The 21,101-nt window shown below is 34.2% G+C and overlaps 2 protein-coding genes and 1 pseudogene across 2 annotated transcripts; all 3 read left to right on the top strand.

Annotated features, from left to right (window-relative positions):
• Positions 1 to 203: 203 nt before the first annotated feature.
• Positions 204 to 2,323, top strand: LOC113044722 (endonuclease domain-containing 1 protein). Its single transcript, XM_074559812.1, is given in 3 exon segments — positions 204 to 485; positions 1,227 to 1,727; positions 2,291 to 2,323. Coding segments are annotated over 3 exon segments (816 nt in total).
• Positions 2,324 to 6,363: 4,040 nt separating this feature from the next.
• On the top strand, positions 6,364 to 9,280 carry LOC113044806 (endonuclease domain-containing 1 protein-like; annotated as a pseudogene).
• A 4,897-nt stretch (positions 9,281 to 14,177) lies between these two features.
• ptcd1 (pentatricopeptide repeat domain 1) lies at positions 14,178 to 19,479 on the top strand. Its single transcript, XM_026204623.1, has 8 exons — positions 14,178 to 14,742; positions 15,567 to 15,707; positions 15,818 to 16,036; positions 16,147 to 16,248; positions 17,306 to 18,010; positions 18,407 to 18,523; positions 18,659 to 18,841; positions 19,142 to 19,479. The coding sequence occupies exons 1-8, from the start codon at positions 14,293 to 14,295 to the stop codon at positions 19,313 to 19,315; spliced, it is 2,091 nt and encodes a 696-aa protein (XP_026060408.1). The 5' UTR covers positions 14,178 to 14,292; the 3' UTR covers positions 19,316 to 19,479.
• The last annotated feature ends 1,622 nt before the right edge of the window (positions 19,480 to 21,101 follow it).

Genomic DNA, 21,101 nt, shown 5'->3' on the forward strand with positions numbered 1-21,101 from the left:
CTCAAAAGGTCTGTGCACGGCCCTGCTATTTACAATGTCACATTATTTTCTCTCCATTGAATTAAGGTTAATAGCTTATTGCTCTTGCTCTAAATTTTGAGGTAAGTACAGTTATGCTATTATATGTGATTTGAATATTACAAAAGATATGCTACATGTAAACTATGTATTGTGGTTCTTGATCATGCAGAGAACTCTTCATCATGCTGCTGCTTCTTCATGTGCTGATGCTGTCGCTTCTCTCCAGTGGTTCGGCCAAAGTTGTGCAGGATTTTGAGATTGAATGTGGATAATTTTTTGCAAATAGAAAATCACCAACACGAATTCCTAAACCACCATACAGGCAGATCTGCCAAACTCTAAATAATGTTTTGTTTTATGCCACATTCTATGACACTGAGAAGAAGATCCCTGTGTACTCAGCCTACAAGTTTGAAGGACTAATGAACTGCACAAGAACAAATGCTTGGTACATTGAACCTCAGGTAAGTGAAATATTACTCCAAATGGGTTCAGGTAATTGTACCATATTATAGTGTAGGGATTTATATCTTTATTTTTTGGCTGGAGTCTTTACAAATTGACTGATAACAGTAACATCTTTTCTATTTATCCTTTTGGACTTTGAAAATGTTCACAGCTAACCTTTAAACTAAAATCATTTAAAAATATAATTTTTTAAAATAATATTTTTGTCATTTGTATGCATGTGGCACCCGGTGATGTAAAACTTTGTGCAGCCTCCTTTGATAACAGCTCTTAGTCTTCATTTACACTGTGTCAAGTTTGAATAAATTATAATTAAGATCTGAGGTATTTCCAACTAAATCCATCAGATTTCGAGGTCCACATGTTTCTACATTACATTCCTACAAGTAATTCAAGAACATTCTTTATGAGTAACAAATAATGGGTCAAACAGCTTTGCTGAAATGTTAGGATACTAAATCACAAAAATGCTAATAAAAAATAAAATTGAGATTGCTAATATTTTACATGTGTAAACAGTACAAAGCAGAAGTAGCCGTAAAGAAGGGTGGTAGTGATGAGTTTGTAATGAATTTCGCTGGGATAAAGAACAACAATAGATTTGGTCTAGAAGTGTTTGTATACAGATTTAAAACTTCAGCCTACAGAGTCTGTGTCACATATTAGTATGACCTTTTTTTCCTCCACTAAGGTTAACTGTCCATAAGCTAATGTTTTCTATTGATTTACTATTGCAGCTTGATGACAACAATGCACCCCCAGACATGAAACTAGAGAAAGATGTGAAAATACAAGGACTTGGAGACCATCAAGCTCTCAATGATGACTATAAGAAATCTAAACATGACAGAAGTCATCTGGCACCAGTCTTCCAGTCACAGTCACAGAGATGTGGGGATGCCACCTTCACTCTCACCAATGCTGCTCCACAAGAACCCTCTTTTAACCGAGGTCAGTGGAGGGTACTAGAAAGAAACATTGCAAAAAATCTGTCCGATCAATGTCTACCGAAAAAGTATTCCGTTTATATTGTGACAGGAGTGGTACCTGGTACTAAAACCATAAGCGATACAGTGAACGTGACTGTGCCTAGTCATTTCTGGACTGCATACTGCTGCCTAGACAACAATAACAAATGCCAGATCTCAGGAGGATTTATTGGAGTGAATGAGAACTTCACTCCTGAAGAAAAACCTACTGTGAAGGATTTAGAGAAAAAGTTGAAAGATCTTTATAAAGTCACATCTTTAAGTTGTTTCTTAAAAATAAAACTAATGGAACTGAAAAGGAAATTAATTATTTTGAAAAAAGGGGTGAAAATGCATTTTGAAAACGACTATGTTGTTTGTTTTATTTTTGACTAAATGTTCATAATTGTCATCTGAATCATAAAAAAAGCCTTAAAAACTCGAGTTTTATATGTAATTTCCCCAAGTTTCGGATTCTTAGATTTTTGTTTGTAATGAATAATTAAATCAATTACAAAGTGCATAATTAATAATTTGATTGTAATTTTTATCATAGTAATGTCTCAACTTTAAAACTATTAACCTCTAATGACTCTAATAAAAATCATTAATACCGCAAACCTTGTTTTGGATGCTTGTAGAAAAAATACATGTGCATTTGCACTTGATTACAGATTTTGTTAAATTAACTAGTATCTGAATCAGACAGCACTGTAAAAAACTAAAGGTAAGGACATCATTGTTATAGACATTAACCTTAAAACACAATGCAGCGAAGTGCAACTAAGTAAACAAGATACATTTTTTATTTTTTATTTTTTTATTTTTTACAGAGAATCATAGAAATTGAACCAAGCTGTCTGTGATGATTGCAGGGGATTTGGCATGACATTTCAAAATGTTTCACTTTCAACATTTGATATGTTATCTATATTATACTGTGAATAAAATATAAGTTTTTGAGATTTGTAAATTATTCCATTCCTTTTTTTATTCACAATTTGTACAGTGTCCCAACTTTTTTGGAATCGGGTTTGTGATTCAATAATTTGAAGCCTCCAACAATTTGCCAACAGTCAGAGATTTTGAAATCAACAAAAAACAGCACATAATGCACATAACATGTTTTAACAAATTAATAGATTTATGATATCCACATGAATTTCATCTCGCCATTTTTTTTCAGTACTGGGAATCAGAGAAATTTAAATAAATGAATTAAATAAAAGTTATGTGTCAAGACTTTTTGACAGTCTATGCATGGCTACATGATGTGTAACTGCCTTCTAGTTGTTGAAATGCAGAATTGTCAGTTGCTGTGGCTGGATCTGATGATTTGAGACATCTACCTATAGTTACAGTTAATCATCTTATAACTTCAACATGAATTCATCATATTTTTGTGGTTTTCAAGCCATTTTAAATTACATCAAATTTAAAATAAATCTGACCACCGTCAGATGTTCCAACTCTGTCAGGTCTGTGTCCTGTTTGCAAAATATGTGATGGCACAGTATAAAAGCACATTTTATAAAAAAGAGAAAAGCTGGGAGGTTGAATCAAAGCTCAGCTCAGTAGCTTAGAACATGTAAGATACAAAAATGTAGTTTCATTTGTCTGAGTACAAGGTTTTATTTTTTCAATATTTCACCGTTTTGTCCCACTTCTCAAGAATCAGTGGCAAGCAAAATTTTTATAAAAGAGAATGAAGAAATAATTTTTAGTTTCTATTTATTTTAGCTGAAAACCAAAATGAAATTGTTGAGACAGCACATTTCACCCAATAAAGAGAAAATATAAACATAAGCAAAGGGAAGTAAATAGTAGAAAGACCGGTGAAAACAAGCTTCTTGAGAATTGTACTTATGCTATTTTAAGTTATTTATATATATATTTTTTTATTTTATTTTTTGAGTTATAATCATTTGTTCGATCTGTAATAAATAATCTTCATTTTTGCTATCACTTTACACACAACTACACAATCCAGCAACTGATATTTGCGTAATTTGTTAAATGTAGTTATGTAACTCTAACAAATGTAACTAGTTAATTTTGTTCTTCAATCCAATCAAATTTTTGTAATAGCAGTTGGGTAACGCATTAGAACCAAACAAGTATACAAGTACATGAGCGTGCACTGCTTGGACAACAGAACATTGCTCCCAAAGAAAAAACTGAACATGAGATTTGACAAACCTGTTGTTGTTGTTTTTTCTGTGTTGTTTGACACATATTAAGTGTTCAGAAACTTGTCTCATTCAGTCAATGTAATATTATTACAACATAAATTTATTAACACTGAAAAAAACATTGATGGAAACATTGTATCACATATTAAAAAGCTGAATGTTAATTTTCCCAGTAAGGTGACAGAAAACTTCAACACAATAGAGAGAAATGTTAAACACTTTCTGCATTTGTGTGTATTCACTCCTTTAAAGAGCAACACAAATGGGAAATCAAAAATTACCTGTATTGCAGTGTATGATGTAGCTGTCCATCAGTGTAAAAAATGTGCAAAGTAATTAAACCAAAAAGTACACGATTTATAAAGTTATTGGCTTCTAAAGTAAGGAGTCGAATCGTAAGGAGTCGTTATAGATTTCAAATCTTTTGCCCATCTCTATGTACGTCACTAGGAACACTTTGCATAATAATCTCCGCCTACCGTCTTGGGAGAAACCAGGCGGCAAAGAAGTCGACCGGAAGTTGAAGTTGAAGCTGGGTGCCGTCATCTTGTAGCAGAACTTCACTTGCGTTAGCATTCCCATTGACTCCCATTCATTTTGGCGTCACTTTGACAGCGAATAACTTTACATCTGAGGCTTTTTAAAGACTCTGTTTTTCCATTATTTATTTCTAAAGATACACGACAATGTATAAAGGGCTCCATTACCTTCTACGTTACATTATGGCCCTGTAGAAACAGTTTTTGTAAAAAATAGGCTATCGATCGCGTCAGAACCACTCGACTCTCTGTCGCATTACCGTACAGACAGGAGGAGAAGCTCGCAGGCAATTAACTTAATATGGCGTACTGGTGTTACATTTTAAAATACTATACAAAATAATTAATCAGAATACTTACTCCTGCTCACTCACGACAAAGAACTCCCCGCTCAAGCTCGCGGTCTCTGCAAGATTAACGATGGCAGTTTGCACACACAGCTACTAGAAGATCTACATCTGTCAGACAGGTTGCTGACGTCGTCAAGCTTCGTTTGAGTCATGCGCGTCAGAAACGGAAGTGCTAAAAAACGCTTAAAAAATGGGCTTCAATTGTCTCAGTTGAGTTCCAATGGGGTCGCTGTGTCCATTTCTTTTACTGTCTATGGGAGAACTCTGACCTGCCCCCCCCCCCCCCCCCGACACACACACACACACACACACAGACGCTCTGGTTGGTGTGATAGAATCATGTCGAGGAGACAGTGTGTTTTTAATTGTAAAGGCAAGTTTGTTTTATTTTCACTGCCAAAGAATGAAGATCAGAAGAACCAATGGCTAAAATTCATTTTTACCACAATACCAGATCAATACAACAAATCCCTTTTGTTGTGTTCACAACATTTCACTGATGACTGTTTTTCTAATCTCCGTACAAGGCGGGATTTTCAAAGCGTTAGGCCATAAAAGAGGGTTCATTACCAACTTTATTTGGACCAACAAGCATCTCCGAATCACAACCTGTAAGTATGATTTTATAGTTATGTGTTTGCTTTCTCCCGAGCGTGTTATCAGTATGTGTGCTGTCTGCAGCCTTTGTCTGTGCTGATGATCTTCATTTACAAACACGTCATTAAAATGAAGTGTAACTCCGTGAATACTCAACGAAGAGACATGAGAGAGATATCTATAGAAAGCTTGACATGTCTACTTTAAAAAAGTGCTGCCGAAAATATTCTGTGATAAAGTAATCCATATGAAAACAACGCGATGTCCGTTTTTCACGTCTACCTTCATTATATCTAATGTGACCATGCCCCCGCGCTGAACGCGCTATTCAGATTCAAACTGAAGCGCACGTCTTGAATACGCCCACACAGAAGAAAAAGCAGCGAGACTGTTCAAGTTTTTTGTTTTACTGTTTGCTTCGCGATGAGAGGAATAAGACATAATTCACCCCAAACAGATGCTAACGCATTGTTTACCATGAAGTTGTGTGCGGAACAACCAATCAAAACTATGTCAGTTGACCAATCAGAACACAATATGCTACCGAAAGGTGGGATTTAAGGAAACTGAATCTTTTGAACAGCTTCGCGCGAACCGTTTGGGGATCTCTGAGACAAAATGACAATGTTTTTTAATCTTGGATGGATTTAAACCTATTGTACAGGACTTATAAACAGTGATAGGCAGCTTAAAATTTTCATCTTACTGGCTCTTTAAGAAAATAACCAGTAGTTGTGAGATCTTACTGGAGTGTAAAACAAAATTTGGCACAAATTCAACTTAGAAAATGTGATACAGGAAGAACAGGAAGCGTTTGCTTAGTGTCCTGTACTATCAAAACTTAAGCTGGGAAAACACCTTAAGATAATTATTTTCCTTATTCAAGCAAACAAGATCTGTATGACTAGAAAATGGTCACCATGTGGACTGACTTGGGTGCAGTCAGTCATTCTGGCAAAAAAATCAAAATAAAAAAAGACCATGATCATTCACCTGGCAAAAAAATCCAAAAGTGTATTTGGTTGAAGAGGTCCACAATAGTGTGTGATATTCTGAATCCTGTAACAAGCGTCATATATTGTTTACTTTAAATGTTTATTTTCCTAATCAAACACACTTGTTAAATGGACTTAAGGAAATTAGTGTAAAGTTTGACACTGGGATGTTAGAAATACTTGCCCATCTCACTACAACACCAGTGTATCCTTACCTTCTGTGTTGGTATGTTCTTTAATATTTATAGAGCTGTTTCTTGAATAGGTAAATAACGTGATCTTGGTCTTGCATTGCTATAAATTTTAGGTAAGTGTCTATATTTGATTTATATGTTATAAAACAAATTGAGTAATGTTTTATCATATATATATATGAGTATATGTATATATATAAGCTGTTATAGCAATAAAAAGTCTCACATGCTTGTTGTTCCTGCAGAGAATTTGATAATTCATCATCTCTTCATCATGCTGCTGCTTCTTCATGTGCTGATGCTGTCACTTCTCTCCAGTGGTTCGGCCAAAGTTGTGCAGAATTTTGAGAACGAATGTGGTCAGTTTTTTGCAAATGGAAAACCACCAACACAATTTCTTAATCCACAATACAGGAAGATCTGCCAAACTCTAAATGATAATGTTCCTTATTATGCCACATACTATGACACCTACAACAGGATCCCTGTGTACTCAGCCTACAAGTTTGAAGGACTAAAGAGCTGCAAAAGACTAAACAAGTGGCACATTGAACCTCAAGTAAGTGAAATATTACTCTAAATTATTTCTCATTATTGTTTTGAATTTTTTTATTAAGATTTTTTTTCATCTTTTGGTGTGGATGTAGACATCAAATTTACTATTATTATTAATTAGCCATTTCTATGAATAATAATAATAATAATAAAAACAGCTCAACCGAAAATAAAAATTACATTCATTTAAAAGCAAAATATCACAAATTATTTTTGTATCACAAATCGTTGGATAATAAATCAACAAATAAACAGTTGAAGACACAATGTATTAAGACACTTCTGCATATCATATTCATGTTAACACACCTGCAGATGAACTACATAATAAAATATAAAAGATATAAAGATATAAAAGAAACGATTGCAAACATGACTCAGAAAAGTGTAGTTAATTCTGAAAAAGGTTGATTTAGGTTGATGCCTACAAGCTAAATATAAGCTAAACATGCCATAGCAAAATGTCGTTGCTGCTAATTTTCTCAGTCTTTTGTTCAAAATATTCACATATAACTTTAAAAGTAAAATTATTAAGATTCTTTTTTCTCATATACACTCTGGCACCCTATCATGTCATATGTCGTGCATCCTCCATTTTCTATGATAACAGCTCTAAATCTTCTCTTAAATTGTGTAATAAGTTTGAAAGAAGCATAACAAGGGATTGACATCATTCTAACATGCAGAATATCTTCAGATCCATCCAATCTGAGGTCAACACATCTTTAGCAACATTGGATAAACACATTGCTAAAACCTTAACATGAGCACTGGAACTTGAACATGAGAACTTTACTGTGTCCGAAACCGCTCCCTATCCACTATATAGTGCACTATTTCGGGTGTCAGCCATTTTGTAGCGCTGTCTGAATTCTGAGAGAACAACTTCATTCTGATTTCGAGTGTACAACCAATGTCCCACAATCCAATGGAGAGAGATGACGTTTACATCTTTATTATTTCTGTTTTAATGTTTTTTTGTCATACATTGTTTATATTAAAATATGTTATGTAGACAATAACTCAGTTTAATATTTTACTAATTTACTGAGGTGGCATCGTTGTTTTTGCTACAGCTCCAAGTCTCATGCACAGTGTATACCTCACCGTCCGAATCTGTTCACTTATTTGTTCACTCCTTCCTGAGTGAACTCAACTGTCTTACATTATATAGAGATTAGTGAATCAGTGAATGAGTGAGCGATTTCAGACACAACACTTGACTAGAAAAGATGAACCAATGACAAGACAGAACAGATAACCACCTGACAAGACAACAAAACCAATGAAAACATAACACATGAAGCAAAGATCACATGAGAAGCACACTAGACTATGGACACAACTTCAAATTAATTTTATAAAAACATGAACAAAACCTAAAACAGATAAACATATGAACAGATGAAATATATTACATGTGTTGTATATTACAATGCTGAATAGCAGAAGGAGTGATATGGAAGGGTGGTAATTAATGTGTCTAACTAGAAGGAAGAACAATAGATAGATAGATTTGGCCTAAAAGTGATTGCAGACACATATTAACTAGCATGATTTTGTTAATCTAATATGAACTGTCTTTAAACTCATAATCACAACTGATTCACTATTGCAGCTTGATGCACCAGCAGACATGACACCAGAAGATGTGAATATACAGGGACTTGGAGGCCAACAAGCTCTCAATAAAGATTATATAAAATCTGAATATGACAGAGGTCATCTGGCACCAGTCTTCCATGCACACTCAAAGGACTGTGCTGATGCCACCTTCACTCTCACCAATGCTGCTCCACAAGACCCCTCTTTTAACTCAGGCCAGTGGAGGGTACTAGAAGGAAACAAAAATACAGTTTGCACAATGTCTACTGAAAAAATATACTGTTTACATTGTGACAGGAGTGGTACCAGGTACTAATAAAATAAACAATAGAGTGAATGTGCCTAGTCATTTCTGGACCGCATACTGTTGCTTAGACAACAATAACATTTGCCAGATCACAGGAGGATCTATTGGAGTGAATGAGAACATCCCTCCCATTGACAAATCTGTGGAGGATTTAGAGACAGAGTTGGCGATGCTTTATGATGTTCCATCTTTTAAGTTGTTCGATAGCTCTACCCAAGGCAGAAAGAGGGACAGAACCAATACAGAACCCCTACCAAATAAAAAACCTAGATCCCAAAAATAAAAATGCTCTTTCAAAATAAAGCGTTATAGAACTATTGTCTTACAGCTTGTATGTTTGACTGTAATGAATAATCAAAACAGTTTTGATGTGTATAAATGAACTTTATCATATCACACTAATCTGGAATAAAGAATGATTAAATGTTTATGCACATGATCTCGAACAACCAGAAAACCTTTGTCCTGATGTTTCATTGAAACCATAGCTCGAACAACACCATTGATAAATTTATTTGAATAGAAAATAAATTAATGATTATATCATGATTATATAATGATTATATTTAATTTAATTTTAATATCAAAATGGTCACCAAGTCAATCAACTGTGAGTGTTCAGCCCTTCTGCTAAAACAAGAAATAATTAACGCCAAAGCATTATCTTTCAGGTTTTATAAACAACAAAAAAGCTTTTTGGGTAGATTAAATGAACTTTGTTTTAATATGTATTGTAGCTATAAGGAGATATATAGTGGATCAAGTTTGTGTGCCTCTACTCATAGTACATTTCTTTAAAAGCGTTCACATTCCTGCTGGAGTGATATGACCCAAGCTTTAAAATAATTATTTTGAATTGAGATCTGTTCAACAGTCTGATAAATTGCTATCATGGTCTGCTCATGTGTTCATTTCTTTTCTATTTCTTTTTTTTCATCAACAGCAAATAACATACTATATTTAATATTTTTTTATGTATCCAAGTATATCTTTAGTTATGTTAGAACGTGTTTACCTAGGTGTTTTTATATGCACATATGTATCACCTTTTACCTTTCTTTTTTTTTTTTTTTTTTTATATCCTCAATGTATTTCTGTACTGCTTCGTAATTCACTTCAGTTATTCTAAATAAAACTTATGATCACAAAAAGAGTGTTCATATGTTGAATGCAGGATGTTAGAAATACTCCCCCATCTCACTACAATAGCACTTTTTCCTTACCTTTTATTTTTTATTATTAGTTGAGCATCTTTAATAGATATTATAATTACTACACAGAAGGTGTTATGTATCATGTTTCTTACATTCTTGCCTCTAAATTGATAATAGCTTTTGACTTGTACAGATACATGATCTAAGTGTTTGTTTGTTATTCAAATGTTATTAGTTATAAAAAAAAAAACTATTGAGTGATTGTTGTTCATGCAGAGAACTTGATAATGTGCAGGAGTGAATGTGGTAAATTTTGTAAATGGAAAATCACCGACAAGATTTCCTGAACCACAATACAGGCAGATCTGCACAACGAGAAATAATGTTGTTATTATGCAACATTGCATGACACTGACAACAGGATCCCTGTGTACACAGCCTATATTACTGAAGGGATAATGGGCTGCACAAGTCCACGGATGAAAAACGTTAGTTCATTGAACCCCAAGTAAGTGAAATATTACCTCATCTAAAATTTTATTTAACATATTACACTCTACATCTTTATTTCAGCTAAAAGACTTGAAATAGTATAGTGACTTACCATGCTGGAGTAGTGCTTAGTGCAGTTCATTACTTCTGTAAAGTCACATTTTTTCAAGAAACTTTAAAAATAAATAAATAAATAAATAAAATAGATTTAATTTAGAAAAAAAAAAATAAATATATATATATATATATACATAAAAAACCATTAGCAGGTGATTTGATATGCAGAGTAGGTCAGTGGTGTATAAAAAGCCAAAAGTAAAAGTACAGATATCTTACCAGAAAATTACTTTGGTATAAGTTTAGTCAATGTTTAGAATATTACTTGAGTAAAAGTCTTAAAGTATGTGATATGTATTGTACTTAAAGTGTTAGTTCACCGAAAAATGACAATTATGTAATTAATAACTCACCCTCATGTTGTTTCAAACCCGTAAGACCTCCGTTTATCTTCGGAACACAGTTTGAGATATTTTAGATTTAGTCCGAGAGCTCTCAGTCTCTCCATTGAAGCTGTGTGTACGGTCTGCTGTCAGAAAGGTAAGAAAAACATCATCAAAGTAGTCCATGTGACATCAGAGGGTCAGTTAGAATTAGTTGAAGCATCGAAAATACATTTTGGTCTAAAAATGGAAAAAACTGCGACTTTATTCTGCACTGTCTTCTCTGTTGACTCGAGAACGAGTCAGTCTTTTGTTCGTTATCTGGCTCGGTTCGGTGTTCATCTTCAATTCTCTCTTCACATCAGTTCAGTAAGTGAACTCTTTGAGTACATGAATTACTCCGGGATATTGGTTTGTTTGAACTCAGAGGGAGTGTCAGCCACATTAAAAAAGTTAACAGCTTAAGTCATTTGTGGATTAATGCGTATTGGAGATGCGAACCGTTTAAAACGATTCAGTTCGATTTGGTGAACGGGTTAAAAAAGATCAGGTTACATCGAGTGATTCGTTCACGAACCGGATATCCAGACTGCTTTGTTTTGAACTCTCTGTAACACAGACACGGAAGATGAGACAATGCTGAATAAAGTCGTAATTTTTACTATTTTTGGACCAAAATGTATTTTCGATGATTCACAAAATTCTAACTGACCCTCTGATGTCACATGGACTACTTTGATGATGTTTTTCTTACCTTTCTGGACATGGACAGCATACCAAGGTCTGACGAGAGAAAAAAGAACTTTGAACATTTGCCATTTTTAAATCCTAAATATTATTTGCTTCTAGAATGCCTCAAACGATCTGATTTTCCCTTTCCCACAAAGTGTGACATGTTGAACAGAGCCATGGTGAGAATAGGCAGCCATTCTCCCAGTGTATCATTCTGTAAATCTGACTCCAAACTAGGGAACAGACACAGATGGATAAAATATGTCACCAAAATTGAGAGCATATAGGGTCAGATCACCAGGGCAGCAGCACACCTCTGACCCAGCAGCTCTGTAAAAAAGTCATCATATGCTATGTCAAACATCATCAGTCCTAAAATAAGCTGAAATCCCTTGATGGATTTGTTTCTTACAAAAAACACAACTTTTGGCATATTTTTTCACAAGACATTAATTGATGGACTGGAGTGGTGTGGGTTATCTTGTGATGTTTTTATCAGCTGTTTGGAATCTCATTCTGATGGCACCCATTCACTGCAAAGGATTTATTGATCCAAGTGATGTAATGCTATATTATTCAAAATTTTCTGATGAAGAAACAAACTCATATGCACCTTGGATGGCCTGAGGGTGAGTAAATTCTCAGTATATTTTCATATTTGTGTGAACTATAACTTTATTTTGTAGTATGTTCACTGAAGAGCTACAATTTTCTGATTAAACCTATTTTTCCCTTCACGCTCATCTTCAACTCCTTTTGGTACCTGGTTTTGGCACATCAAATCTGACGTATATTCCAACTTCATGGGAACCATTAAAATAGTTAGCCACAGTCCCACAGAAACCTTTCAGTGGAAGTAGTCCACATCGGTGATGAACCTACTGTATGGCAGCAGAAAGCAGACGCCAACCAACAGCATGGCAAAGTAGATGCTCAGGAAGGAGACTGAGTCTGAAAACAAGACATGAGCTTATATGAATAGCAACTACAACGATAGAGCAGCTAAGGCCAGTTATCTATACATACAAATCAGCTCTTTTGTAATGTGCACGATGGTGTCTTACACTAATTGCAGGGTTTCCCAAAATAGGATTTGCAAACCCCAGGGTGTTTGTAAGGAAAGTGCATGGAATTTGTGACTTGACAAAAAGAGCTAATAATGTGAAAAAATTAAATTTAAATTATATTATATTAAAATTCAAACAACTAAAATAAAAATTACCAAAAAAGATTAAATATCTGTAAGTCACCCTGAGCACTGTAAGGTTTTATTCTACCCGTCTTCTTCTCCTCTGGAAGCTGACAAAAGCTGAAATTCGTGATGACAGACACAGATCTCTACCCTGCCGATTCCTGCTCCACTCGTCAGAGTACATATCTGGAAAAAAAAAAATCTTAGTACAGAGAGGACTTACAAACATTTTTCTCTTACAGATCTAAATTCTTAATTCATATTTCATATTGCACATAATAATGTATTTATATCTAAATTCACTTGAATCTTGATATTAAAAATACACCTAATCTGAATGATTAACTGGAGTAAAGATGTGACAACTTGCCCCAGTATCTACTCATTGCTGCTTATAGACCTGGGCTATGCTGTGCAGGAAAATTCAGTTATTTTGTTTTATGCAACCAAGCATTGCAGTTGTTCTATATTTGTTCCTACACCTGTTTTCCTTTAAAGTATCTGGGCATGAATGTGTTGTTTCTCTCCCGCCAGTTGACTTTGCACGTGTGCGGTTTAAATTTTACGGCATGCTATGAAACACACTCAGTTTACTCTATAGGTGATAAACGCAAGATTAACATTGACATCTCATTTGCGGCCCCCTCAAGGTCCCCGAACCCCAGTTTTGAAAACCCCTGATTTAGGTTATTAAAATGTTATTCACACTATGAAAAAAATGGTTCCTTTATGAACTGACTGAACTGTTCTTTGGGTGCTTTAAAGCACTACACTTAATTTGATGTTGAATAACATATAGCACTTTTTAATTTAGAATGTTAACTGTAAAGTTATTTTACATTTCATATTAAGTTATATAATTATGTTTTATTATATTATTATATATTATATTTTAAAGAAATCATTACATTTTTATCTTCATCATTACAATTGGCCTTTAATTTATAACTTATATCAACTTTTATATAATATATAAGCAGTTTTAAAGACATATTAAATGGGTCAGAAAAGCATTCTTATATTCAAATAATTACATTTAATATAAATTTAAACTACATTGTCAAGTGAAGTTTTTTATTCCAGGACATAATTTCAATATTAGTCACTAGATGGCAGTTCTGTGATAGAGGTGACATTCAGTTTCTGCAGCGTCAAGACGAACACACGATCAGCCCTACTAATCGATCACGCTCATCTTTGTTTTTGTTTTTCGTTTCGTTAGATAAAATCGAGAATACAGTTTTGGTCAGCTAAGTTTTACGATTATATAAAATTATTCAAATTCACTTTGACAAGTGAAATATAATTATATAAAATAGAGTAAATAAATATCTCGATCATAATATTATCTATTAATAATGTCTTCCGTTATAGCATCATGGCGATTTCCAGTAGAAGCACCTTGTGAGGCATTCTAGTTCCTGTTTCTACCGCAGTTTATGTTTTGAAAGGGTGATATGAATTGACTAATTAGTTTTGAACTCAAGATAGATGGCCAAAATGTTGCGTTCTGCACTTCTGAGAGGTATTTTTACACGGAACTTCAGTGTTAATGCTATAAAGTGCGCTGCCGGATCCTCTAATACGCGCAGCTCAGCTGTCTGTCCTTCTAACCTGCATCACGAACCCTTGAGATTCTTTAGCAAATCAGCTACATTAACACCTTTAAGGTGGACCGACAGCAACAATAGAGAGTCAAACGCATCTGAGCATGTGCACGAGGAGGAAGACACAAGTGTTGTGTTTGGTGATTATTCCAGAAGGTACTCCTCCAGACGAACCTTCCGCAAAACATCCCCAGAGCAGCAGCTGGATCTGAAATACAGAGATGCGGATGAAGATGATGTGCAGCTGGTGGAGAAGTTCAAGTCTAGAACAGGTCGGAAAAATACGACATATTGGTATTTCCTCCAGTGCAAACGGCTCATCAAAGAGGACAAAGTACGTGGTCAAAAATCTGATTTAATAACATTAATCTTTACTCTGAGGCAGTGATGGTATTAGACTTATATCCCTTGAAAAAAAACTGCAGTGCAGAATATTAATTAGAAAGGCCACTTAAATGCTCTTAATTCGTTATTTGTTTTAATTGAAATTATATTTATAATAATTGTTTTAATAATCTTTTGTTGAGATTTAATGTACATTTATTTTGATGTACTTACTAACATACTGATGTTATAATTTAACTGTAGTGTGTTGTTCAATGTTACATTTAAAGTTAATATATTTTACTAAATCACAACTTTGTCATTTCAAGTATCATTTATAAATAATATAATACATGATGTACAAATTTCAATACAAATAAATTTAAATTACATCTTAGTTTATTATTAGTGCCTCTCAGTACATTTGGCAGTACACTTTAACCACATTTCAAAGATAATATAAATAATTATGTAATTAAATGTAGATATTTGTAATTATAAATATATGTAATTACATATGAACTTAAGTCCTGCTCAAGTGAGTTGAAAAAAACCCCACTTATGGCAATTTTATTGCATTTAAAATAAATTTAAATTACAATACATTTTCACTTAAATTCAAAGAACATGCAATTGTCAAAAAAATCCTATATTTAGTTTACACTTAAGTATATACTGTGCACACTTAAGTATGCACAAAAGTGTATAATTTTTGTAATAAATAATTGTGTTATCACCATTTTTTGTGTAGTGTAGATCAAAATGTTTCTCTGTTCCATATAAACCAATAGACATTTTAATTTATTAATTGATTTATTTATTGTGTGCGTGTAGCTGGCTGAGGCATTGGTTCTCTTTGAGGCTGATATGCTCAAAGGTGAGAGGTTACAACCTGAGGAGTATAACTACACTGTGCTCATCGGCGCATGTGGACGTGTCGGCTACCTAAAGAAAGCCTTCCAGCTCTACAATAATGTAAGATGACAATACATTTTCACTTGTCATTATTTATATTAGGCTCTGCGGATGATGCATGGAAGACACACTTGATCTTTGATTAACCCTGTTTGAATATTATGACTCAGATGAAGAAGCGAGGAATCGAGCCGTCCGATGCTACATACACTGCGCTGTTCAACGCTTGTGCGGAGTCTCCATGGAAACAGTCAGGGCTGGAACAGGCATTGAAGCTAAAGCAAGAGCTTCTCAAGAAGAACGTCCCTCTCACAGCCATTACCCAGCATGCTTTGCTCAAAACAGTTGCACTTGCTGGAGATCTGAAGTCGTGCTTTCAAATTCTGCGGGTATTAACTAATGTCAAAATACCCAGTGATGTGAAGATTTATAATTTTTTATTCTTTTTGCACTAGCGACACAGTAACATCATTTGGTTTCTGTGTAAATGCGTGAATAGGAGATGCTTCAAAATGGACAACCCATCACACAAGAGACATTTCATTATCTGCTGATGAGCTGTGTGAAGGACAAGCAGCATGGATTCAGACTGGCTTTACAGGTACTTAAACACCTCCTGACTAGAAACACACATTAATAGTGATTCACCAGCCTTTTACAGTTTTAATAAATCAGTTTTGGTAATTTAACTCTTTACGTTGTTTTTCTAAGGTGCTAAATAAACCAGTTGTAGTGATGTTCAACTGTAGAGTCAATCAGTATTTCAGCTGAAACTAATTGCTACTCTAACATCGTTTTTGGTGACAAGCTAAATAATATGGATATAAATGTCAGCAATTTAAAATATTTGCATTAAAACAAATTCTGGTATCACTTTATTTTACAGTTACATCTATTCGTTTCTTATTACTAATAACTATGATTTTCTCTCAATAAATTCTTAATTTTCTGCTAATTAATAGTGAGTAAGGTAGTTGTTAAGTTTAGGTATTGGGTAAGATTAGGGATGTATAATAAGGTAATGTAGAATAAGGCATCAATATGTTCTTAATTAGCACTAATACATGGCTAATATTCTAGTAATATACATGCTAATAAGCAACTAATAGATGCAACCGTAAAATAAAGTATTACCCAAATTCCATTTAAACCACAATTGGTATTTAATTAGTTCTTCTCTGGTGTTAGTGTGTATTTCGTTAAAAAATTTTTTAGCGAAATAGACACCATTTAATTTTCAGCCACCAAAATTTCAATCCATATTACTCACTTATCATCTTACTTATTTGCACAGTTTTTGAGTTCTTAAATGGATTGTTAAGCCACAAATGAAATAATCTGTATTCATGTTTGAGTTTCCTTGTTTAACAAATACAAATCTGTTCTCAAGACTTCTCAAGATTTGATTAATATGAATTCATGTTATGATGCTTTTATGACTTTTTTGGATCTTTTAAATTTGGGTTGATTGGACTTTCAATGAAGGGACAGGAACCTCTCCGCTTTCATCAAGAAAATATCGTAATCTTGTTTCGAAGATTAACATTATTGTTCTTCTATGTTTGGAATGACATGAGGTTTAGGGGAAAGATGGCAATTTTTCATCTTTGGGTTAACAATCCTGTGAAGTACTTCTTTTATTGTCATTTGTTCTGTAGGTGTGGCACCAGATGCTTAGGATTGGAATAAGACCAGACACTCAGAATTACAACATACTCCTGCGGGTAGCACGGGATTGTGGGATAGGTGATCCTGGTTTGGCTTCTGCGCTACTACTGAAGAGAACAGAGGAAGTGATCCCTAAACTCACAAGTGGAAAGAAAGGCCATAGGATGAAAGTCAAAGAAGCGATGTCCAGCCAGCCACTAGATATGGATGCATTTGAGAGTGAGCTGCTTTTAGACAAGCACACGCAGAGCCATGGACAAGCCAAAGAGACTGATTTCTGCCAACCCAAGGAAAAAGATCTGTGCAAAACAGACACATCTCAAAATGAGACTCAAATGCTGCCTGTATCATCAAGTGGCTCTCTCACATGTCAGTCACAAAGTTCCCGCCTCCCAAACCTTCTGGACCCCAGCACTTGCCACTCAGGTGTGGTTTCCTTGGGACCCGTAAACGGTGCTTTGGATAGGCTGGCTCTGATTGGAAACCTTGAAGGTTTTTTAGAGAAAATGGCCAAAGATGGACTGGAGCCCAACATCAAAACCATCACATTATTGGCTGATGTCATGGAACCCGGCAGCCAATCAGTGCAGAGTTTGATTAATGTGGCCAAAAAGAGTGCTGTCACGCTGGATGAGACATTCTTTAACATTATGATCAGAAGGGCAGCCAAAGCTGGAGACTTGGATGGGGCTAAGGTTAGAAATGCAATTATTCATCTGTTCATCAGGCCTAATTCAATGAGTATTACTACACCACTCACTACATCATACTGATAAAGAGCTAAAAAGCATTTTAAGTGTTGGTGATCACTAACAATGACAAGAAAGAGTGGGCAAACGAGCAGAGGTGCCATCATAGAGAAAAAGTGATTGTGTGTTAACATAGGACACGGGATCAGCAGATGTTGAACAGATTCTTTAATTTGTACTACGACAGCTGATGTTGCAGTGAAATATAAATTGAAGTGGTGAAAGCATCTGCAAAATGCATAACTGTAAATAATAAATAAATACAATTACAAAAGAGCCTGCCAAATGCATAAATGTAAATGTGTAAAAATATAAATAAATAACTGATTTCTTTCTTTTTAGGCTGTAAAAGCTCTTATGGTTAACAAAGGGCTGGTGGCAAATGCACAGACATTTTGTAGTATTGCTCTGGCTTGCCGTAGACAAAAAGATGCAAGGCAGTTGCTTACTGAAATGGAGGTATGAAATCCAGTATCATCCTTTTATTATTCATTTTCACTATTATTATACTTAAGGTTTCATCTTATTAGAATTATCAACTATTTCCAAGTTTCTTCTAAATATTTTGAAGGTTCTTTTTTCTTTCTTTTTCAGTCTTGTGGACTTGTGCCGAACACTCATGTTTACAGTGCCCTGATCAGCCAGGCAGTTAAGCGTTTGGACTATGCTTATCTGCATGAACTTCTTCTACACATGCACAAACTGCAAGTGCCGCCCAATGATGTCATCATCAGACAGCTGGAGTTTGCAACTCAGTATCCTCCATCCTATGACAAGGTTAGAAACTGAAACTGAAAATATGAGACAATCTCATATCAAGCAAATCGTAGATAAAAACAGTAAGCGAAATATAATGAATTAAGAAAATAACAATACATTTTAATAAAATGATAAGGATTATTAAGGAGTATAATTATTAAATTAAATTATTATTTATTCACTTAATTTAAAAGGACATCTAGGTTCAGTAAAATCAAATGCATGTATTTTGTGAATGTTTTTCATGTAATTGCGCTATGAGCAGGATTGTAATGGACTGCCATGGATTAATTATGCCTTTTATCTTTCTTCCTTCAGTTAAAATCACGAAACATATACCTGGACAAAATAGACGGCTTCCGTGGTTTTTACAAACAGTGGCTGGAGTTCATGCCTGGCCAGGAAACACCACACCCCTGGGAAAAATATCAATCCCCAAAGCCAGAAACTGAACAAGATGGAGTAACCTCACAAAATACAATTTCTAAATAAATCTAATTTCTGTATTCTGTACTAGTACATTTGTGTGACACCATTTCTTAAGCTTAACTGTGAATTTCTGAGGCATATTTTGTGTGTCTTGTATATTTGCATTTACTTTTGTTGTATTATTAAAAAAAATAAAAAACAATCCAAAATCAGTAATTGAAAAAAAATATTGGCATCCTATCTTTGAAAGCAAGAAAGCAAATATTAGACATCAGGTCTACTAATTTATTTTATTGTTGTAATATTTTATCTGAGTTACAATAAACGGTTGTAGAAGTTATTGGAAGGAATGATATTAGACTGTAAGTACTTCAAAACCAAATGTGTCTGTGTCTACTAACAAAAGACTGGAAGTCTAGGTAATTTCCATCTTAATAGCAGGCCTATCTGTAAACACGGATGATTTCCATCAAACAGCAAATTATTACAACAAAACAGTTTGTTTATTTATTAAACTTCCATCAGAAAAGACTGAATTAAAAGTGTTATGTGATGATTAAGTGCATGACCATTGCATGATCTTTGGTCAGTAACTGAAGAATATTATAAATAATAATAATAATAGTAATTGAGACCTGACCATTAGAGACGGACCAGAGGCATCTGTCATCTTGACCTTATTGCTTAACTCAATACATTTTCTGCCTCTTGAACTTCAATCACAAGACAGGAGATTTTTCTCGGTACACTGTGACCCTGCATGTTTCACTGAAGCAGTTCTGTAAAAACAGCAGCTGGTATCTTGGCTTTACACTCAGCTGGAACTCTGTGACTTTTTTTTGATTTTTTTTAATTTTTTATTTTTGTAGCCACCATTAAAGAGAAACCAAAGAGTTTGGTAAATAATTTTGTGGAGAAAAGTCTTCCTTGTGTTCAGAATTCAGCGTTCTGAAAATCAAAATAAGATTTTATTGAACAAAGTAGCTTCATGCATTTTTGTTATCAGTTGTTAACAATAATCATATAGCTCATTTTTGTCCAAGTTTCACCTCTACTGCTTTCCACAATTAAATATCAGTAGCCCTGGTGTATATGTTTAATACAACCACACAGATTAGACTTCTTTTACTTCCACATCCTCGTCAACAATCTGTTCTTGAGTGCTAACCATCTTTAAATCACAGTCACTGTCACACTGGCTTCAAGGCCTTCAACTTGTTTCTGGCTTTAATTAATCCAAACTAATTTTGTTTAATATACTTTGAACAAAAACATTCCGAGACTTCTACAGTTTGTTATTGCATGTTAGACAAAAATATTCCATCAATAATTTTGGCAGGTAAATAGGGATGATTTTTTTTTTAAGAAACTGGGAACCACCCAACTTTATTCCCATTGAAAATGTATAATAAGAGAGTTGCGAGTGTGATTGTTAGAGCATATGGGATTTGTTGTTTTGACCAATAAACTCATTGGTTTTAAAGATTATTTTGAAAAAGAGAGATTTTCTTTGATGACAGGAAAATCTATTTCTCTGAAATAAGTTAAATCTTGTTGATGTGCATATGTGTTGGAGAGGGTATTTATTGAATAGGTCTACATTCTTAATTAAATTAAACATTAAATAAATTACTTTTTTAATGGTAGATGTTTGCAGAAAGTCATAACATAAAAAAAGAAAATCATATTAATATTTTATTTAATCAGTTCTACTGGTGCCAGTTGGGTATTACTGTATTGATGATTCTGTAATATATTTTGAATAAAATGAAATTAATTATAAGTGAATTAGGAAACGGCTGACAGTGTTGACACATTTGGAGGATTTGAATTTTATTGTGCGTGTCAA

This window comes from Carassius auratus, chromosome 26 (genome assembly GCF_003368295.1).
Source record: "Carassius auratus strain Wakin chromosome 26, ASM336829v1, whole genome shotgun sequence".
In the NCBI taxonomy this organism is placed as follows: Eukaryota; Metazoa; Chordata; class Actinopteri; order Cypriniformes; family Cyprinidae; genus Carassius; species Carassius auratus.

Coding starts and splice junctions, on each gene's coding strand:
- ptcd1 (XM_026204623.1), top strand. CDS start 14,293: ATGGCCAAAATGTTGCGTTCTGCACTTCTGAGAGGTATTTTTACACGG. Junction 15,708..15,817: donor CCTTCCAGCTCTACAATAAT/GTAAGATGACAA, acceptor ATTATGACTCAG/ATGAAGAAGCGAGGAATCGA. Junction 18,842..19,141: donor ATCCTCCATCCTATGACAAG/GTTAGAAACTGA, acceptor TTCTTCCTTCAG/TTAAAATCACGAAACATATA.